We start from the raw sequence: 15,709 nt of genomic DNA, 5'->3' as shown, positions 1-15,709 counted from the left end.
ATATAACAAGACAAAATTGCGCAATAAACTATGGATATGACGTGGTCGCAATTTTTAGCAACATGAAACGGCAAATGTAACTGGTTTTATGTCATTGCAGGAAAGTGACTCGGCAGCCCAATCGAGCATTTGCGCCTGCCAGGCCAGTTTCAGGGTAAAAATGGCCCCACGCCCTGACCGGTGCACGGCTCTGGAAACACATTGACGTCCTCGCCGCGCCATCTTTAGAAAACACTGAGCCCAGCACTGAATGAAACTTCATTTTGCTTGTTTGGGAGAGCTGCTCGCCTTACGGTGCGGTATATTCGGTTTTCCAGGTGATGTACTGTTGCGTCAGTCTTACTTTTATGCGCCGTTTAAACTTGCTGAAAATGTACCGCTCACTTCTTGCAGTAAATTCTATGTACATGTCTGCGGCTAACGATAGGTGACTTGCTAATGCTAATGCTAACGCTAGGCCTGCCGTTAAAAAGATACGGTGGGGGGGCGTGTGAAACTGTAACGTGAAGGTCCACGTTAGTGAGTGTGTGTAAGCGTCGGTATTTGTTATTTTTAAGCATGAAAACGTGTGTCTGCTGTCCGCTCAACCAGTCGACCGATACTTAATCGCGCGGTTAGCTAGCCGAGGCTAATTTGCAGATAATGCAGCTGCTATAAGTCGCATGGGAACTGTATCGGTACTTTGTTTGTATTGATATCATGCAGGCGAACAGAACTTAAGTGAACTTTTATGTTACATTTAAAGAAGCCACCCGTGTGTTTAATTTCTGCTCCTGAATGAAGTTACTGGTAAGGTCTTAATGGTCAGAGTGGGGGTTGTTCGATGTTCTGTCATCCATGTGTTCATACCTTGTTTCTCATTTTCAGGTGATCATGGGGATCAAGGTACAGCGCCCTCGCTGCTTCCTTGACATTGGAATCAGCAATGTACTTGGTAAGAAGGAAAAAATTCTGGCTGCTTTTTGGTACTTTAAGCCTTGTGTGGTTTACCAAGAAAACACACGTGGTTTATTTTCTTTCGGTCTTCTTTAAGTTTGTGGGGGGTTTGCCTGTACTGAATAGAACAGGGCAAACAGGAGGGTGGGAAGAGAGTGAGGGGACAGACAGCAAGCTGTTAAACCCAAGTCCCCTGCAGTGAGGACTATAGATGGGTTGCATGATCAACCAAGTGAGCAAAACATCACAGTTAATTCATAGTCTGAAGATGAGGTTAATGCTGACCAAAACAAGCTAGTCAGCAGCTGGCAAAGGGAAAAATATGGATGTCAAAAAATGTGACAAGTGAAGGCAATAATCTTTAGCTTTGTTCAACAGTACTCTGTAATCTGCCCTTAAAGACATGAATGGGGTAGTAAAATGTTTCAGTATATGAACACTACACACTGTTTATTAAATTTGCTGAAAATAGCCTCAGTGTAGTCTGGAACTACATCAATGCCAGTTTATATTATATTGTCAGATGAAAGCTCCATCAGGGTTCAACTTGCACACATCTACACAGTCCTTTTATTAACATTATTTCCATTTTTTGTTCAGATCCTGAACTCTAGACCAGGAAAAACTTCTTTTAGAAGCGCTAGTGGATTTTATTTTATTTTTTTGTGCATTTTCTGCAAGAAAGTGAGCAGTCTTGTGTCATCACAAATCTTACCATCCTTACTATTAATCAAGGCATTTGATGTGTACTAGTAAATTTAAAAATTAATTACTTTTTGTGCACCTATAACACCTGTTCTTTTGTTAAAAAAAAAAAAAAAAGGTGTTTGTATAGATTAAATTATAATGATGAAACTCAGACTAACAGTGCAGTGAATGGATACATAACCTCGTCTGTTTTGTTTTTCTCTTCTTCTTGTTTGGTTAAAGAGATTATTGTGTTGTGTGATGATTAACTCGGTGATTCACGCTTCTTGTAACCACTGATCAGTGTGCTCCATTGTACTTTACACAGAAGTAAATTTCTCTGATCTCACTGTCTCCTCACAGTTGGCAGAATCGTGGTGGAGCTGTTTGCAGACATCTGTCCCAAAACTTGTGAAAACTTCAGATGTCTCTGCACAGGTGAAGGAATTTACTCAATAAAACTATTCCACAAATGATGACAATTAACAGCACAGGTTATTAATCAGATATGTGGTTTGGTCCAGGTGAGAAAGGCATTGGGAAGGGAACTCAGAAACCGCTCCACTACAAAGGATGCCTTTTTCATCGAATTGTAAAAGACTTCATGATTCAAGGAGGAGACTTCAGCGAAGGTGAGTTTACAGGACTTGTAAATTTTATATTCGACATGGAAGGATGGTGTTACTTATGAGTCAACAGATTTTTTCATGGTTCATGGTTTTTTTGTTGGTTTTTTTTTTTTTTTTTTTAATCATAGGTAATGGAAGAGGAGGCGAATCCATTTACGGAGGCTTTTTTGAAGGTAAAGAGGCCACTGTGAATGCCATCAGTTATTATCCAAACTGACATTGGCTTCAAGATGTCAGTACAATCTTCTCCTTTTCCCCCCCAGACGAAAGCTTTGCAGTCAAACACAACAAGGAGTACCTGCTGTCAATGGCCAATCGGGGTAAAGATACAAATGGATCCCAGTTTTTCATGTAAGCAACATCTGTTCCTACCTGTAATTGACATCGTGCATTATTAGTTGCATTTCTGAACTTTGAAAGTGATTAGATGCTTCTTTTTTTTTTTTCCCCTTGAATGTCCTGCTTTCACATCTCAGAACAACAAAACCTTCTCCACATCTCGACGGGTAAGTGCCTCCCAACTACATTTTGAATTATTTATTAATCCCATTATGCACAATGCACGCAGCATGTAATGAGGCATTGCTACCACTTTATTTTCTCAGTGTGCATGTGGTTTTTGGTCACGTGATCTCTGGCCAAGAAGTCATTCAAACCATGGAGAGCCAGAAGACGGACCCCAACAGCCGACCGTACGCTGAGGTGAAAGTTTTGAACTGTGGAGAGCTCATCCCCAAATCTAAAGGTGTGTTTAAATAAAATATATTCAAAGTTTTTTGTTTGTTTGGTTTTTTTTTAAATGAGTTTCAGTCATCATAATAATGCTGTTTATGTTGTTGCAGCAAAAAAAGATGCAAAAAAGAAGAAGAGGGCCTCATCAAGCTCCAGCAGTAGCTCCAGTGACTCGGAGAGCTCCTCAGAGTCGTCCTCCGAGAGCGAAGAGTCAGAAAAAGAATCCAAGAAGCGGAAAAAGAAGGCAAAGAAGCAAAAAGAGAAACAGAAGGAGGACAAGAAGAAGTACTTCATTTATTTTCACCTATTCACTGTCTGCTGTGTAAATGGCACCAAGTGTCTTGCTACTGACCCACAAAATCTTTACAGATCAGAAGCTGAAAGTGCTGAAGAGAAGGAACAAGATGAGTTGGTTACATCTACAGTGCGTCCTGAAGAAATCCCACCCATCCCTGAAAATCGATTCCTTATGAGGATAAGTCCCCAGATAGCCCAGAAGCCAAAAGAGGAGGTTAACAAGGATCAGCGAAATAAAGACGAAAGACCAAGACAAAGGTGTGTTTGAGAGTCAGCCAATATCACAAATATCAAAAAGTAATACAGTTTGTTCATTTTCACGCCTTCTCTCACCTACAGTACTGGTGCAGCTTACAACTCTCAATCAACATATCACAGAAGACTCGTGATGACTCGATCTGGCAGGAAGATAAAAGGCAGGGGTCCAAGGGTAGGTGGACCAAACGTTTTGCACACTTTACGTCATACAGCACGATTTATTTATAACAAGCTTTTTGTTTTTACTTATGCACAGGCATGTTGAAGATGCTGATTTATGTTTCTCCCATCTAGAGATACCGGACCCCATCACGCTCTCGTTCAAGGTCTAGAGATCGTTTTCGGCGCAGTGAAACTCCCCCACACTGGCGACAGGAGATGCAGCGTCAGAGGATGAGGGCAGTCACAGTAGAGCGATGGATTAAGGGTGACAGGTAAGATGATATCACCTAAAGTCAAAGATGTTGTAGAAGTTCCCTGTAGGCAGGACTTGTTTTTTGTTTTTGTTTTTTGTTTTTTACTTAATCCACTTTAAAGCACTTGAGAAGAAATTTTTGTTGGGCTCCATATTTCAGATTTAAAAAGCATACATTGCAGTGTGCATGTATGATTTTTGTTATTTTTTTTACGGTCTTTGCATTGCTTTATATTAAAAAATATAAAGCAATTGAAAGGGCAGTAAAAAGGTTGTGAACACTGCAAATGGATCCTGACAATCAGCAGCTTTAGCTCCATTTCCTCCTAAGCTGGTAAATATTGACACCTCTGCTGTGCACCTAGCAGAGATGAAGTGTTTGTCATAAAACGGAGAACCTGCTGAGCCTCGAGCCTTGTACCTGAGATGACCACAGACAAGCTGTTGGTAAACTGCAGTGACCACTGAAAAAGCATGAATATTTAAACTGTTGGAATATTATTCCCAACATGTATGATTTCATTTCTATAACACTTTTTAAAACTTTTAAGGGCCTAAACCATTTCTTTTGAGTTACAGTACCTTTGAAACTCTTAATACATAAAGATGTGACAGACTTTTTTTTTTTTTTTAGTTAATAAATGAGCCATGTGAGTGGCTTTTTTCCCCCTCAGAAATGACAACTCAATTTGACCACTCTCAAAACCCTTAATCAGAATTACTTTGCAGGGCAGGGAGAGTCCTGCTAAATCATTTTTGTTTCAGATATGCACATGTTGTCTTGAGGTGGCTTCCATCACTCTGACTCGTCCTATGAGTTTTGTCTGTTAGAAAAATTAAATATTTTCAATCCCAAATGCATACTCAATATGATTATTATTGACATACACAACATAGAGTTACATGTGGTATATGGTGCATACTTAATAAAATTCCCATATCATATGATATCCCAGTTTCAGACTGAAGAAGTCACTTAGCTGAGTGAGATGTTTCTCCCACTAAAAATGATGCATCCAGATGAAATTACCTGGATTACTGAGCAGGCATCAACATTATATCACATGGTGCATGTACACTCACTGGCCACTTCTTTAAGTACACCTTGCTAGTACTGTTGTACCCCTTTTTACTTTCAGAACTGTATTAGTTCTTCTGCAAGGTGCAGGTCACATTCCTCAGACATTTTGGTTCATATTGACATGACGGCATCACACAGTAGCTGATTTTCCAGCCTTACGCCCATGATGAACTTTCATCACGTCCCAAAAGTGAGATCTGGTGACTATTTGAGTACAGTGAACTCATGATTTGCTGATTGAGCTTTGTGACATGGCATGTTATTGTGTTGGAACAACCATCAGAACATGGGGTACACTGTGCTCATAAAACGACAGGCATGGTTAACAATAATAAGGTGAGCTAAATACACTCAATTGCTGTTATGTGATTGACAGATTATATATTAGCAGCTAAACAGGTGTACTTAATAAAGTGGCAGGTGAGTGGATGTGCACTTGATTATATAACAAAACAACAGAAAAGTTACTTTTTTAAAATATTTTTTTGTCTGCCAAATTGATGTTTTGTCTAACTCCTAAAGTTTATTATTGTTATTATTCTTTTTCTACTATTTCTTTTACAGAGGTGACATGAATGAGGGTCAGGATGAGGCTGCTAAAGCACAGAAAAGAGAAAGACGGACTTCAAGTTCAAAAGCTGAACATACAACTGAGGGTAAAAAAGACAAGAAAACTCGATCTCATAGATCTAAAAGTAAGGAGGAGGATACTGTAGCGAAGGATGAGAAGCATGATAAACAGAAGGCAAAGAAAAAGGATAAATCCCATAGTCGCAGTAAAAGCCGAGAAAAGAAAAGGTCAAAAAGCAGAGAGAAGAGTCACAAGCACAGAAGTGACGAGAGGAGAGGTCGCTCAAGGAGCAAAGATAGAAATGTTCATAAGAAAGAAAAGGAGGCAGAATCTGATCACAGTAAAGATAGAAATAAGGGTCATGAGTCTGACAAAAAGCATAAAGAAGACACAAAAGGTAGAAATGGTGAGAGAACCAGGACAAAGTCCAGAAGTAAAGAGAGAGCTGCCAAAAAGGATGAGCACAGATCAAGCAGCAGAAACAAAGACAGAGGTAGGACTTCAGCATCAAAAGAGAGAGAAGAAAAAAGAGAGAGGGGCAGAGAGAGGGGCAGAGAGCGCAGCAGAGAGCGCAGCAGGAGTCGGGAAAGAAGACACAACAGTGATAGGGAGAGTAAGAGACAAGGAACATCCCGGGATAAAGAACATCGAACAAGAAGCCCAGACAGAAGTAAGGCTAGGGACTCGCACAGAGGCAGGCGCTCGAGAAGCAGGAGTGGCAGGCGAGACCGAAGCAGGGATCGATCCTCTCATAGAAAAGTCAGAGACAGAGAGGCTGCCGGCCAGAGGAGGAGACGCAGTAGCAGCAGCTCTGAGAGTGACAGAGAAGAGAAAAAGAAGAGTCATAGGAGCCCAGATTCTAAAAGAAGAGACAAGTCCAAAGACCGAAGGAGCCCGGCCAGCCAAAGACCAGACAGTACGAAAGGCAAAGATAGAAATGATAGCAAGAGGAATCGGTCGGGGTCTAGCTCCAGCTCTGACAGCAACTAAACGCGCAATGTTCTTATTTTCTACAGCGTATATGTAGTACGCAGCGTCAGCTTTCCATCTACAGTGGGGCACAATCACAGTCCTCATACAGTACAAAATAAACAGTTCTGCCAAAGATAACATGACTGTAAAAGGTTCCTCAAAGCTAATTACTTGACTGTTAAATAACTGTGGTATTCAGATAACAGACTGTAGAAAAGACCTTAAATAAAAAGGCTCATACCTGAAGGTGCAAACTGTAGCATCCTCAACCTTTGGCTGAAGTTTGGACTTTATGGGGATTGTGGGTTTGTCCACCACTGAGTGTGTAACACAGTTAACTGGTAGCTGACATTTTGGAGCCATTCTAGAAACAAAGGATTTGTAACTACAAAGTGTGTGTACTGCACAGGCAGGGCTGTAAACGTACCAGGTATTCTTCTAAATTTTACATTATTTAATCGCGTGAAGTCAGATTGGAGGCAAGTTTTCTTTTTGTTGTTGTTTTTTTCCTGAATTTTACATCATGTGGTAAATTCTGTAATTCTGTCTTGACTTAAAATTTTCTCTGATTTTAGTTTGTTTTAAAAAAAAATTTAAAGAGGGGGAGAAAAAGATTTTGAAGGTATCCTCGAGTTATTTTAATGTCAATCAGCCTGGAAGAAAACACTTGTGTCTTGCATGCTCATCTTTGTCATTGTGTGTCAGATTATGTACACCCATGATGTTTCTTTTGTTTGTGTTTTTTTTTTTTAACCATTTACTGTAATTCTGTTGAAAGAGAAAATGTTAATGCCAAGCTGTTAAGTATAAGATAAAAGCAGTTTGTTTCTGTTCTGTTTGGTTCAAACTGATTTTAAGAACTGCTGGAGTGTTTGAAGAATTAAAAGGCTCTGTTTGATTTTAATTCATTGTTTTTTGTTTTTATTCGTTAAGTGATACCGTTATTAGTGAGTCATTAGTGGTTGTATCACTCTGTCGTTGCAGTGGAAATCCGTTCCCAGGTTATTTTTAGTTTGGATGAGTCATCTTTCCATCATTTCAAATAACAAATTCTGAGTGATGTTCTTTTACTCCCTTCAAAGCAAGGGAGTATGAATTCTGTTTGTCTTAGTCTAGTGTCCAGTTTTCAAGATATCATTTTCAAATTTTGTGTGATTGTTGTTGCCATAACGGCTAAAGCTGATGTAATTTTTTTCCCCTAAAATGTATAATCTTCAACCTTCAATATATAGTAGGCTTTGGGGAACATGAGTACCGAGATTGGCCAAGCACCCTTATTCTTAGCACCCAAGGTTAAAGTTGACCTTAAAAAAACAAATTCTAGAAACCATATCAAGTACTATATAAAAGGGCATACAGAGGGCTGTGTAACACACTTTTTGTATTATAATACAATGCCCCACAACCTCACATTGATACATTCATGCAATGTGAAACTTCGAGTATCTTAAAATCTCAAGTTTTATAGTTTATATAGCTAAAGTTTGAAGCAGAATTGGCTGAAATTATATGGGTAAAGATTATAAAATGCACTTTTAGTATATAGTGCTTGAAGGTCAAAGTTCAGGATCATACTAATTATGAAAAAGCTTAAGTTTCCTTTGGATCATCTCCAAACTTCAGAGCAATATATTAGTTATCGGGGTGCATAAGCACGTTCCTTGTTTGAGCTCTTTAAAACGTTGTTGTTTAAGTAGAACATGACTTCACAATGACACAAAGATTAATGTACTACACTACATTTCTATATTAACGATGCTGACATCAGCATAAAGCAGCAATGTTTTAGTGTAGCCCTTTCCCTTCAAGGCAGTGGTCATGTGGTTCCCACAGTTTGTGTCGTGGCCCCCTAGTGGGATATGAAAGTACTGCAAGTAGGGCACAAGAGGTTGTGGGAAGTCTGGGGCCTATCTCGGCTGTCATAGAGCAAGACAGGCACACGCTGGACAGATTGTCAGTCCATCACATGGTTACCTGTGCTCAGATGAGCTAGTGGATTCAAGCCAAGGACCTTCTTGCATTGAGACACCAAAGTGAATTACTCTTCTGTTCCTCAATATATTAGTTATATATTAGTTTAACATTGCCATTAAATATTCACATTTTAAAAATACAGGACCAGCAAAACAGTGGTATGAGAACATATTCATTCCTGATCACTGACTGTAGATAAAAGTTATTATACTGTTATTGTTTCTGATCTATTTCTGAACTTCAACTCTGCTTGTATTTTGTCAAAAAAATAAAGGGGAGCAGTGGCTAACAGCCAGTAAATAAACTCATCAGAAGATCAAAATTGACCAATGAAAAAACAAAGAGAATATATTAAACTTGGACAATGAACAAAATTGTCTTTAAAGTTGAGGTTGAGACACAGAAGATTTCTATATTTTGAAATAAGCCATGGCAGTCTCAACCTTGGTAATGATGGCTTTTTACCACTGGTCTCATTGTTTAGTGGATGTTTACCATGACTAAAACCTTCAAAACATTACGGTTTATTAAATACAACATGGGCTCCCTGGCCGCAGGGAGAGTAAGGAGGCACAATCAGTATCAAGATGTTTTTAGCATGTTTGAAAGCAGGTTCAAAAACCTCTGAGCAGATTAACTCTTGAGTTTTTAGTCCCAGAAAACCTGAGTATGTTGTCTCTGAGTTCAGCTCGTTACTAGGATTCACCATGGCAACAGATAAATAAAGATCAGAGCCTCTATTTAAAATCCAGTGGACTAATACGAATCTTAGTGTGGTCCGTGACATTTATATTAAAGAACCGGATGGAAGAAAAGAGCTTTGTCTACTTAGTGATAATCACAGACAGCTTCAAATACACAGTGCAGTTTACACTTATCATGATAATTTGGGACTTTTATTGATTTCTTTGAACTGTTCTTTTTACAGGTTGAAATGATCGTGCAGCACACATCTTTAATAACCTTAAAAAAACAAAAACTGAGTACACAAGTTTGAATTTAATTTAGATTTGTCTAAACCACACAGGGTCAAAATTATACATGCACCCCAGCTAATCTTTCTTAAATGTCCCTTAGCAAGTTGCACCTCAAACAGACCTCAAGCTGCAGCTCTACAAGCTGAAGTTCGTTTAAAATGGTTGGTTTCCTGGCATAAATTTGTTTTTTTAAGCATAGTTCACAGATTTTCAATAGGATTCTGGTCCAGACTTTCAGAAAGCTATCCCAGAAGCTTAATGCCAGCCTGCTTTATTCCTTCCAACACTGGTTTTTATGTGTGTTTGGGATCATTGTCCTGCTGAAACACCCAGTTGTGTCCAAGTTTCAATGGTCTAGCTCTGAATTTGAGATAAAGTTGAAGAATTTGTCAATAATCGTCCTTCATTATTCTATCCACATTGTGCAATGTACCAGCACCACTGACAGCAAAACAGCCAGAGCACGATGGTACCACCGCCATGCTTGACAACTGGTACAGTGTTTTTAGGTTTTACTCCTCGAAACATACCTCTTGTCATCTCATTCTTTGTTTCATCTGACTGTAAAACTTTATTCTAGAAGGCATTTGGCTTTTCGTGTGGGCAACTGCAAATTTCAGTTCAGTTTGAAGGTGTTGGAGATGTTTGGAGCTTTTTTTCTTGCTTGTCACCCTCTCATTTCACAGGAATGTAAAGCTGTCTTCGTTGTGGACATTTCAAGCAGTTTCTAGGCATCAGTATTGGTGGTTACTGGGTTGATGCTGAGCATTTTAACAGATTTCATCTAATCTGAGGTAACAGTGTGGTTCTTCACGCAGACCATGGCATTGTGTGCTATATCTGAAGAGCTTGCACTTGCGTACAGTTGTTTGAACTGATGATCCTGGAATCTGCAGTTGTTTAGGAATGGATTGGAGCTCCTTGGACTTGCCATTGTTCTGAGTATTGGTCAATCCAATAAGTGCTGTCAAACAAATCCTTTCTATGTTGGCAAAGAGAAACTTCCAGTTTTAATCAAACATGTTCACTAATGAACGGTCTTGTGACGTTAAAATACATTGTAGAACCTTCAACAGCACTTATTAAAAGATTTAAGTGATTGTATGTATATACTTGAATCTTCATTTTTTCCCTGTCCAAATCTGACAGGGACAAAATGCAGGTGACATTAGGGCGTTCGGGATGTGGATGTGAGACCGAGTGTTTCGGCTGATTCGGGTGTAGGAGGGGTTTGTGAGTTTGTTCATGAAACCTGATAGCAAGCAGGTTAGGTTCACACAGCCTGACTCAGGAACAGTGTTTCCCTCATATCAGAGTTAACAAACTCACACTTACTGAACCTGCTTTCTGGAAGTGCACTCAAACTGGATGTAACCTATCACCATGTGAATCCAAGTCTTCTCTTGGCATCCTGAATATCTACAGCTTGGTGAAGCTTTTTGATGTTCTGGGTGGCCAATGACACGTATTTGGGCATCTGAGCTCCAGTGCGGTCCTGAACAAGGTAACTTGGCCTGACTCCACTAAAAACAGGACCGGACCCACCTCCGATCCCTTCCCTCGCAGCTTTACAAAGTGGAAACACGTTTCGCTGAGCCTCTGCTGCGGCATTGATGATTTGCTGTGAATACTGCTGGAAGCGGTTTTCCTCTTCAGCGATGAGTTCTGCATTCTTCACTTCAAACTCATGTTCCTGTTGTCTCAGCTGCTGAAGTCTGGCACCTTTTTCAGCCTGTATTTGCAAGGCAAAGGCAAACGAGTTTCAGTGAAGAAGGTGCAAAGTTTCTGATTAAAACTTAAGTTTTGGCCGACATTACCATTTGCGCAGCATTGAAGTCTTGCACCTCTCTTTCTTCTTCTCTGATTTTCTTAACCTTTAGTTGCTGCTTCTCAGTAAATATTCTGTCAGCCTCTTTCTTGGCCTGCAGTGCTTCTTGGGCCTTCTTCCTCTCTATTTTGTCCTTCTCCTCCTTCTCTTGTCTCTGGTAAAACAGTTTGCATTACACACATGATTACATTTTGTCAGCAACAATATGGATTTCTCTACACAGAAAAGACACATTGGAGGATATATATACACTGTGATGGTATATTGAAATAAATAGAGCTTGTGTACCACTTTGGAATATTTAAACATCTGCAACTCAGGGATCTTCTAACCCTAACCCATGTAGTTTACGAGCACCCAAAGCTGTTGAGCTCATAAATAAAGCTCTTAAGAAGACATGGGAAAGTGATTTAAGTCTGAAACAGGATGAAAAAGAATGGAAAATAATGTGTACGAGCAGTAAAAGGTATTTAAGGTACGACTCTTTCAATTTAAGATCATGCATTGCCTTACTTTCTGTATACTGTTGAATACCATTATAAATGTGTCCATTAAAAATAAAGAATGCATTTACAACGAGACATTTATGTGATGAGATGTGTTGGGGCAGGAGAGAGGATTGTGGTTTTTTTCTTGTAAGTTTAAATAAAAACTGTTAATTAGGGGGGATGGCACGACATTAAGAAAAATTGGACTTAGAGGAAACACACTGGATGTTTCATGCTCGGTTTGAGATACCATTAGCGCTCTGTGTACACTGATGGACTTCAACATTGCAGCTTTCTTCTCATCCTCCTCCAGTTGCTGCTGCGCCTGTTTTGCCTCGCTCTCTGCGACAGCCTTTGCGATCTTCTGCTCCTCGCTGACAGCTTGCTCCTGCTGTGTGACCGTCAGTTTGTTTATGATCCTGTCTCTACGTGTCTGGGCCTCTCTAGAGAAGAAAATGCATACGAGTATCCATTATATTTAAGAAGATGTAGCACTGGAGATACTTTGATCCAGAGCTATTTATTGATATATACTGTTTTACTCTGTCTTACCTAAGCAGCTCTTTTTCTTTTTCTTTGCGTAACTTGATGATTTTTTGCTTAGTAGAGAGAAACAGTTTCCTTTGCTCCTCTTCAGCTTCCCGTTTCTGAGCATCCGTGGCTCTTACGAGGTCTCTGTTGGTGATATGCTCCTGTAAAATGCATTAAATAAACTTAATGTCCAGTGAACTAAATACTAGATAAGATTCAGATAAGAGCCTACCTGGCGAGCTTGCATGAGGCTTCTTTTCTGATTTGCTTGTCTTTCTGCCTCCATCCTTCGCTCCAGCTGATGCAGCGCTTGGAGACGCTGGATTTCGTCTCCATCCTTCTTGCTCTCCAGCTTCTGTCGCTCTCTCAGCAGCTCATTTTCTTTTATTCTGAGGAAAAGTAATCATATAATTGTCATTGTCCTGGGGTAGTGGTGTTTTGGGGATTTAAAATTCTTAACACATACAGCTGGAGCCTGATTGTTAGGTCTTACTGGTTTCTCAGGTCTTCTGCAGCAACCTGTCTCACAAGCTTCCTCTGCATTGCCTTCTCCTGCTCCTGTTTCGAGGCTTCATCCTCTCTAGTCTGTACCATATGCAGAAATGCTTTGTCCACATCTATATTGGCACTCTTTCTTCTTTGTTTAAGCTCAATCTGAGCACCCCTCTCCTTCAGCACCTCTGTCAGCAGGAGTGCACTCTGTGGAGGAAGTGTTAATCATTTGTTAGGTGAAATTGTGCAGTTTTATACACAAGTGGCATAATAATGCACAAGCGAGACTAACATGTAGTCCTTTGACTCTGTCGGTTTGACAGTAGAGCTGAGTCTTGGCTTTTTCAATAATCTCCTTCCGCCTCTGCTCCTGGTATTTTGCTTCTTCTAAATCAGCCAGTCTCATTTGCTCCTCCTCAATTTCCTTTCGAATCTTCTTTTCCTGCAGCCTTTTCAGCCTTTGTCCCTGTGACAAGACATAAGTGTACGTAAGATGCAGTGTGTTTTTGTCTTTGTGTTCCAGCTCTTTTCAACCTAGCAAGTGCACATGACTTTATTAGTATAAATCTAATCTTAGGAAATGTCTCTCAACATGGAACTTACATGGAGGGTATCAGGCCAAAGTTTCACCACCTCCTGTGACTGCAGGTGTAGGTTCTCTCGCTGTTTAGCTGCCTCTCTTATTCTCTTCTCTTCTTTATTAACCCCACACAGTTCATCTTGAATCCTCAGCCATTCAGTCTTACGTAAGACAGTAACATGTCGGAGGTCTGGTGGCTGCATAGCTCTAATGGCTTCATCTGCTGACACATTAATAAAGAAATTACCACTGGAACATGTGCTACAGCAACCACTGATCACACCAAGGTTCCTACTACGTCCCTAGAAGATATTATACTCATATAGAGAAAAAAACCACAACACCCCACTTGTAAAATAACTGACTTTCATAGTTGTACTTCTTGGTTGAAGTGAAGTGAAGCAGGATCTTGGAAAGACTTTCAAAATTTAAAATCAAAAGCACTTATAGGCTAATAGCCTCGACAAACAAATAGCTTAAATAAATGAGCATTACATTCGGCTCCATCTAGAGTTTTTGGTTCAATAATGGCTTAAAACGGCTCTGGTAGCAAAGGTTAACTATATAACTACACATAATAAACTTTGAAATATTTGTTTGGCTCTCACCATTCTTACTAGCTCCTCTACGACGGCCGTACAGAACCACCGCTGCCATTCCTATCGGATGGAGTGGCTACTATTATAGAAAATAATGTCAAACACAAAAAACAAAGTAAAGGTTCTCTTTTATTTTATTATAGTTGAAAGCTGGCGTTCATCAGACTGCCCGCTCTACGTAGCCTGAGTTTGTTGCGTCGTATCCAGGCAATGACGGAACCAATCAGAATCATCCTCTGAATACTGATAGGCAGAGCCCTCGGAGGGTCAGCGGGGCTCAGGAAGTGATCACAACACCGGAACACCGGCATGTGAACACAGAGAGAAAGCTCTGTTTTTCTCAAATTAGTAGGCAATAAATCCATTGATCTACAACAGTATTTTATACCGCAGTCAAGTGTATATATACACACTCGTATACACTCTGAATTCATTATGTAAAAAACTAGGGAAAATAAATGGCGTGACACACGTTTTTTTGTGATCTTTCCATAGTTATACACAATTTCTGCATGGGGATGCATGTTCAGTTATCTCACTGACACCAAGAGGAGAAAAGTGGTTGTCTAAACTTAGAAAGAACAATCTTGTCTATGGTTTAAAACAACATCAAATATGTAAATTAATTTTTTCTAAGCACCACATTTGTACTTTGTACAAATTTGTTTTTTTTCTTACAAACATAGACCAGAACGCTGTGAAGTACAATGTTTGGTTTATTAAAAACAACAAGCAGGTAAAGTTTTTCTCATTGCAGTCTTCAGGCTGAGTCCACCTGTGATTCACGTGCTGACAGTTAGGGCTCAGTTTTTACTACTTTTACTACTCTGATGTGTCAAAATATGCCCACTGACAAAGCCTGTAGTTATGAAAAAATGTTAAAAGAGTAACTGAAAGTAATAGATGAATGGTTCATAAAGTTTTTATATACAGTATACTAATTAAACATGATGGGAAATCTGATGACAAAGATGGAGTCTCTGATTTGGACAGTGATTCTGGTTTGTAATAGGACTCCTGGCAATTTCAGATTAAATAATTTTGTTGTCTTTACTCTTGTTTAAGATCTTGGTCAATGAAATCCATTGTAAAATCTGGTCCTTTAGGCATATGCAGCTGTGTAACCATGACAGATGTGCTAAATTTACTGAGCCAGCAGTGAAACATGGCCTGTCATGTGCTGCCTAATGAGTCAGGTGATGAACAGTGTCTGCTGAATTAAGACTCGCCTGACCTGACTTACTGTTAAATGGGGAGAGTTATGGACCAATTTGATCTTTAGGTGATTACATCTCTCAGATCCTTTACTTTGCTACTTATGTTTCAGCTGTTATAGTTTATACTCAGTTATTTGATAGAGTTTTGAAGGTTATTCTGAACTGTGTTTCATACAAGGCTATGCTGGTAAACTCTGAGAAACAAAATATGGATCTAGAAATAAGCATAATCAACACCTCATGATTAGAATTTGTTTTCAATTTGTAGCAGAGTTTCACTGAACGTCGGAGACAGGCTAAGAATAATATTTTTCTACTGTTTGTACTTAGTAAAGGTAAAGTACTTCATAGTACTTACAAACTAAAGATGTATCCCTTTCCAGCTATGAATGCGGTTTATGTGTTTACTTTTATTTGCAATCTTTCAGTTTCATTTTTTCTAATT

At 39.5% G+C, this 15,709-nt stretch overlaps 2 protein-coding genes across 5 annotated transcripts; one reads left to right on the top strand and one right to left on the bottom strand.

Moving 5' to 3' along the window:
- The first annotated feature begins 168 nt into the window (after positions 1-168).
- On the top strand, positions 169-7,482 carry ppig (peptidylprolyl isomerase G (cyclophilin G)). 3 transcript variants are annotated; one of them, XM_085434023.1, is made up of 13 exons: positions 169-294; positions 868-934; positions 1,987-2,061; positions 2,148-2,255; positions 2,381-2,425; positions 2,516-2,603; positions 2,729-2,758; positions 2,858-2,997; positions 3,095-3,269; positions 3,354-3,539; positions 3,621-3,711; positions 3,834-3,973; positions 5,600-7,482. In XM_085434023.1, the coding sequence occupies exons 2-13, from the start codon at positions 874-876 to the stop codon at positions 6,594-6,596; spliced, it is 2,136 nt and encodes a 711-aa protein (XP_085290149.1). In that variant the 5' UTR covers positions 169-294; positions 868-873; the 3' UTR covers positions 6,597-7,482. The 3 variants fall into 3 exon arrangements, with proteins under 3 accessions (XP_085290149.1, XP_085290148.1, XP_085290147.1); XM_085434022.1 differs by having other exon boundaries at positions 170-317; XM_085434021.1 differs by lacking the exon at positions 169-294 and adding an exon at positions 666-789.
- A 1,932-nt stretch (positions 7,483-9,414) lies between these two features.
- Positions 9,415-14,241, bottom strand: cfap210 (cilia and flagella associated protein 210). 2 transcript variants are annotated; one of them, XM_085434019.1, is made up of 9 exons: positions 14,057-14,241; positions 13,472-13,671; positions 13,161-13,334; positions 12,870-13,075; positions 12,609-12,765; positions 12,398-12,537; positions 12,096-12,288; positions 11,347-11,511; positions 9,415-11,261 (listed from the first exon to the last, which is right to left on the bottom strand). In XM_085434019.1, exons 1-9 carry the CDS (start codon positions 14,103-14,105, stop codon positions 10,908-10,910), a joined length of 1,638 nt encoding a protein of 545 aa, XP_085290145.1. In that variant the 5' UTR covers positions 14,106-14,241; the 3' UTR covers positions 9,415-10,907. The 2 variants fall into 2 exon arrangements, with proteins under 2 accessions (XP_085290145.1, XP_085290146.1); XM_085434020.1 differs by having other exon boundaries at positions 13,472-13,668.
- Positions 14,242-15,709: the final 1,468 nt, after the last annotated feature.

Source organism: Copadichromis virginalis, linkage group LG16 (genome assembly GCF_057382275.1).
Source record: "Copadichromis virginalis isolate Kocher_CV1m ecotype Utaka linkage group LG16, C_Virginalis_male_GT1.1, whole genome shotgun sequence".
In the NCBI taxonomy this organism is placed as follows: Eukaryota; Metazoa; Chordata; class Actinopteri; order Cichliformes; family Cichlidae; genus Copadichromis; species Copadichromis virginalis.
Note: the sequence above shows the minus strand (reverse complement) of the source record. Positions and strands in the feature narration are given on the sequence as shown.

Excerpts from the sequence above, each read along its gene's own strand:
- ppig (XM_085434021.1), top strand. Across the intron at positions 2,256-2,380 it reads AGGAGGAGACTTCAGCGAAG|GTAATGGAAGAGGAGGCGAA; the intron begins GTGAGTTTACAG and ends TTTTAATCATAG. Across the intron at positions 2,604-2,728 it reads AATGGATCCCAGTTTTTCAT|AACAACAAAACCTTCTCCAC; the intron begins GTAAGCAACATC and ends TTCACATCTCAG.
- cfap210 (XM_085434019.1), bottom strand. The coding sequence starts at position 14,105 with ATGGCAGCGGTGGTTCTGTACGGCCGTCGTAGAGGAGCTAGTAAGAAT. Across the intron at positions 12,538-12,608 it reads GCCTCATGCAAGCTCGCCAG|GAGCATATCACCAACAGAGA; the intron begins GTAGGCTCTTAT and ends TGCATTTTACAG. Across the intron at positions 12,289-12,397 it reads AAAGAAAAAGAGCTGCTTAG|AGAGGCCCAGACACGTAGAG; the intron begins GTAAGACAGAGT and ends TTTCTTCTCTAG.